The 3,917-nt window shown below is 38.8% G+C and overlaps 1 protein-coding gene across 1 annotated transcript in view; it reads left to right on the forward strand.

Annotated features, from left to right (window-relative positions):
• The window catches only part of REPS2 (RALBP1 associated Eps domain containing 2), a 90,611-nt gene that overhangs the window by 81,644 nt on the left and 5,050 nt on the right, over nucleotides 1–3,917 (forward strand). The window contains exons 15-16 of the mRNA XM_026052016.1: nucleotides 873–956; nucleotides 2,666–2,811. Coding sequence (XP_025907801.1) covers nucleotides 873–956; nucleotides 2,666–2,811 — 230 coding nt within the window. The remainder of the gene's footprint in view (nucleotides 1–872; nucleotides 957–2,665; nucleotides 2,812–3,917) is intronic.

The following is a 3,917-nucleotide window of genomic DNA, read 5'->3' on the forward strand; positions in this document are numbered from 1 at the left end:
TTTGAGAAAAGATCATGATGGCAGGAGCCACCTGAAAGTTTCTCTGCAGAAAATGGCTATACTGAGTTTGTCATTGTATGCCTGGAACAAATAGATTCAGATCCTGGTACCTTCCCCTAGCAGAAGGGTTGCACCATGTCCTAGTAAGGCAAATTAAAAAGACAGAGGAAGATTTGGAGGCAGGAAAAGAAGAGGATTTAGATTTACACTCCATTTCCACTTTCCTCTTTGGCAGAGGTATTGGAGACAGGGTGTTTTATTTGCCTAAGTGCAGACCCATGTTTTATGTCTTCACCTAGGTTGCTGTTTGAAACCTAGGAAGGAAGGAAGGAAGTCAATTATTAGGTTTCTTTTATGACTTGTATTTTTAGTAACTTCTTTGTAATTTTTGGTATATCTTATGCTTTCTCTCTTCAGCTTTGCACTTTTCAAAGACAGGGGCTTAGCCCAATGAATTCTCATCAGTTTTAGGAGGTGATAAGGTGACAAGATGCAACCAAGATCTTCTGACTTTTATTCCCCACCCTGCCACAGGCCTTAGTTTTCCTTCTGAACACTTAGTCAAAAAGGGTAGTCCTAGAAAATATCCTGGGCACTACATTATTTATATCCATAGACATGATTCCTAACACTTTACAGAAAAGAAAAGCTTTTCTCTTGTTTCCTATCGCTATAAAAAAGAGAGAAAATAGTTTCATTAGCAATCTACAAGAGACATATGTCATCCATTCAGCTGTCACATTGGATCTCTGTTTCCCTCACTGTTGAAATGTTAAGGTAACTTTTATGTATAATGTTTCCTTTCATTGAGTTTATTGTATGTGGCTGCTAGTCATTTTCTGCATGTAGCAATGATTGATTTGTTGTTACAGACAGAGCAAGCATCCGAGGTTGAATTACATCCTCAGATGACTAGACCGCCATCACAGGCAGAAGAAAACAGTTCAGCAAAGAAGGTGAGAGCTGCACATGTTGTTCTGTTGTTGAATGATTTGCCTTCATCAGCAAATGTAGTTGTTTTAGGTTTTAGAGCAGTTAAACTGAGGGTTGGGGTTATGTTCTTACATTTTTACATGTTTACCTTCTTTGGAGGTCAAGACACTAGAGAGAACTGGGATCATGTGTAACATCAACTCAGATAAATCATTAAGAAATCTCTTAGTATACGCGTCAATATATGTGCATTAAGAAAGGCAGCTTACCATTTGTTTCCAATCAATAGGGATTCACGGAGTCTTAGGGAAGACAAAAAAAGAATTTGATTGTGTTTGACCCTCATTTCACTGTAATTCTTCCAAATTGTGACACACTTCTTGCTTCGGGTTATTAAAGATTCATTTTTGATCCCATATAAACACACCTGTTTGCTAGAGGTTAGAATCTGCTACTAAACGTGCAGTTTGAGAAAGTTCTTCAAATGTTTGCTTAAGATGTGTAGTTTCCATTCTGTTTSTATATAAGCATAGAATTTGTATAAATTAATCACTAAAATTGCAATGTCAGTCTTCACAGAGCCTAGCTCTGCTCATGTTGCCCCTGCCTTTTCCAATAGATATTTTGTAGAGGGCAACTGGAGATTGCCCCCAGCCSTTACAGCAGCTAGGGCACACCTACAAAATCAGTGCTCAGCTCAGGCAATAAGTGTTGGCATCTAGCATATACTCTCCTCTGGGAGCATCATTACAGTTGTTTCTAACAGTGGGCACAGGCAAATGCCCCAGGGTAATTTTTCTGTGTATGATAGGGCTTTTCAGGCAGCATCTCACTCCAGGTGTGTTCACCACCTTCTGCTTTGAGTTGAGCCCCGTGTTTCCCTTTCCACTTTGAAACCCTCCAGGGAAATTTAAATTCTTGTGGTCAACATACTTCATAGTCACTGTCTTCCCAGCTCACTCCCTGAAATATAGAGAAGTCACTGGCTTGGGGCCCAGATTACAGGTTGAGGATGATGGACTATCTTAATTTTTAAAAAGTGAAAATTCTTTTAACTGTTAAAGTATGAAAATCCAACACTTTTTATTTTAACTATGAGTCAGACTGTCTCTGTCAGAGAAAATACTGATCTTCTACACATTCTACATGTTAATTTTGTGTGTATAATTTAACACAGATGTTTTTTGAAACTAGTTTCAGTGCTGCTTCATATAAGAGAATAGGGAAGAGAAGGAAGAGAATCCATGCCAAGGAGTGAAGCGTTTGGGCAGTAAATTGGGGTACAAGTGGTCGATTATTGATTCTTACCAAATATTAGGCAATTGAAAGTAAATCTTATTTTGGTTTAAATGTTTTTGAGCTGGCTGGAGATGAGCATATGTGTTTGTACATACAGCTATACAGACTAGCTTTGAGGACTCTGTAATACAGATGAAGACAAAAGTAGTATAATTTGTGTGTGTGTGCAGGGGTTGGACTAGATGAACTCTAGAGGTCCCTTCCAACCTTAAGGATTCTATGATTCTGTGATTAGGGTATTGCAGGAGTTACTGTTTCTTCAAAGTCCAAAAAAAAAAAAAGGCAAGAGGCCTTTACCAAATTTAAATTTAGCACTGTACTACTTAAAATTATGAAATCATAGGTTGGACATCAGCTATTTYTGTGTCTTCCCAGGCTTAATGATTGGACACCTCTGGACTGACTCACCCTTGCTTGTGTTTGTCCCTTACAGGAGGTTGTGCTCGCTCAGCTGCCCTCCAAACCYGTCCGCAGGAAGTTCCGGATGGAGACACAAGCGCTGGAGAACCCCGAGCTTTCTCCCACCATAAATGTGACTTCTTCCTTGCCAGCAGTTAAGCCTCACCTTCCAGTCCAAAAGTAAAAAAAACATACCAAGCATGTCTAACTRTCGTGAGCTTTGATGTAACTGGGGTTGCTTTTTGCGGTTCTTATGTGTAATACTTCTGGTTTTGCAAATTCATCATGAGCTATAGGTATCTCACATCTGGATATATCCACTCAGATACACACCAAGTCTTTACTGACCATAAGGTGATGGTGATTGATTGGTGGCCTCTTCAAAACAAGTCTCTTTACCTAGTACATATGTCTGACGATCAAGCCTTGTTGAGGCAATGTATCTAACAAAGATCTCTTTTTAACTCTTTGGGTGTGTATTTTTACCTTGCACCAGTCTTTAGGAATTTTGCTYGTTCATTTTGACAGATTTAATCAGTTAAATGCAAAGGAAATAGAATCATGAAATGCTCCAGTTTGGTCACAGCCTTGTGATATTTCTCGATAGTAAAGAATGCTAGAAATGAGCTCTCCATTGACAGGGAGTGAACCATAAACCTCATGTGATATTCCAATAATTGCCAAGTGTAGTCTGTTATTTTGCTCTCATAAATGTAACTGTTGAAGCTGTCACAAACAAAAATTTCCGGGAATTTCAGCATCTGTTTTTTTAATAGCCATTTGGAAGGGACTATACTACTGAAACATACTAAGTGARGGCACTTGAAGCCCTATAAAGCCTATGTATATCCCACAACTCAAACACTGTGAAAGCATATTATGGCTTGCTTTCACTCAAAGCCTTTCAAAGATGTCTAGCTAAATCTGAAACAAAACCATGCTGCTCAAATCAGTTGAACAATTCTTGGCAAACTCTATCAGTACCCTCAATCTGTGTGACATAATTGGAGATTAGACTAAATAATAGGACTCCTAGGATGCCCTTAGAGTGCTATTTTGTGCTTTGGGATTGCATATTCCACAGTGGTTCAAAGAAAGATAACAGCATTTGTTAACATCTCAACTTAATCCTGTCTTGTCTACATTTTTCCTAAAATGTTTAAATGTTTAAATGATAGTAGAGATACAGCTCTTCCTTCCTTCCTTCCTTCCTTCCTTCCTTCCTTCCTTCCTTCCTTCCTTCCTTCCTTCCTTCCTTCCTTCCTTCCTTCCTTCCTTCCTTCCTT

Source organism: Nothoprocta perdicaria, unplaced genomic scaffold, assembly GCF_003342845.1.
Source record: "Nothoprocta perdicaria isolate Ctin4 unplaced genomic scaffold, notPer1 scaffold_112, whole genome shotgun sequence".
In the NCBI taxonomy this organism is placed as follows: Eukaryota; Metazoa; Chordata; class Aves; order Tinamiformes; family Tinamidae; genus Nothoprocta; species Nothoprocta perdicaria.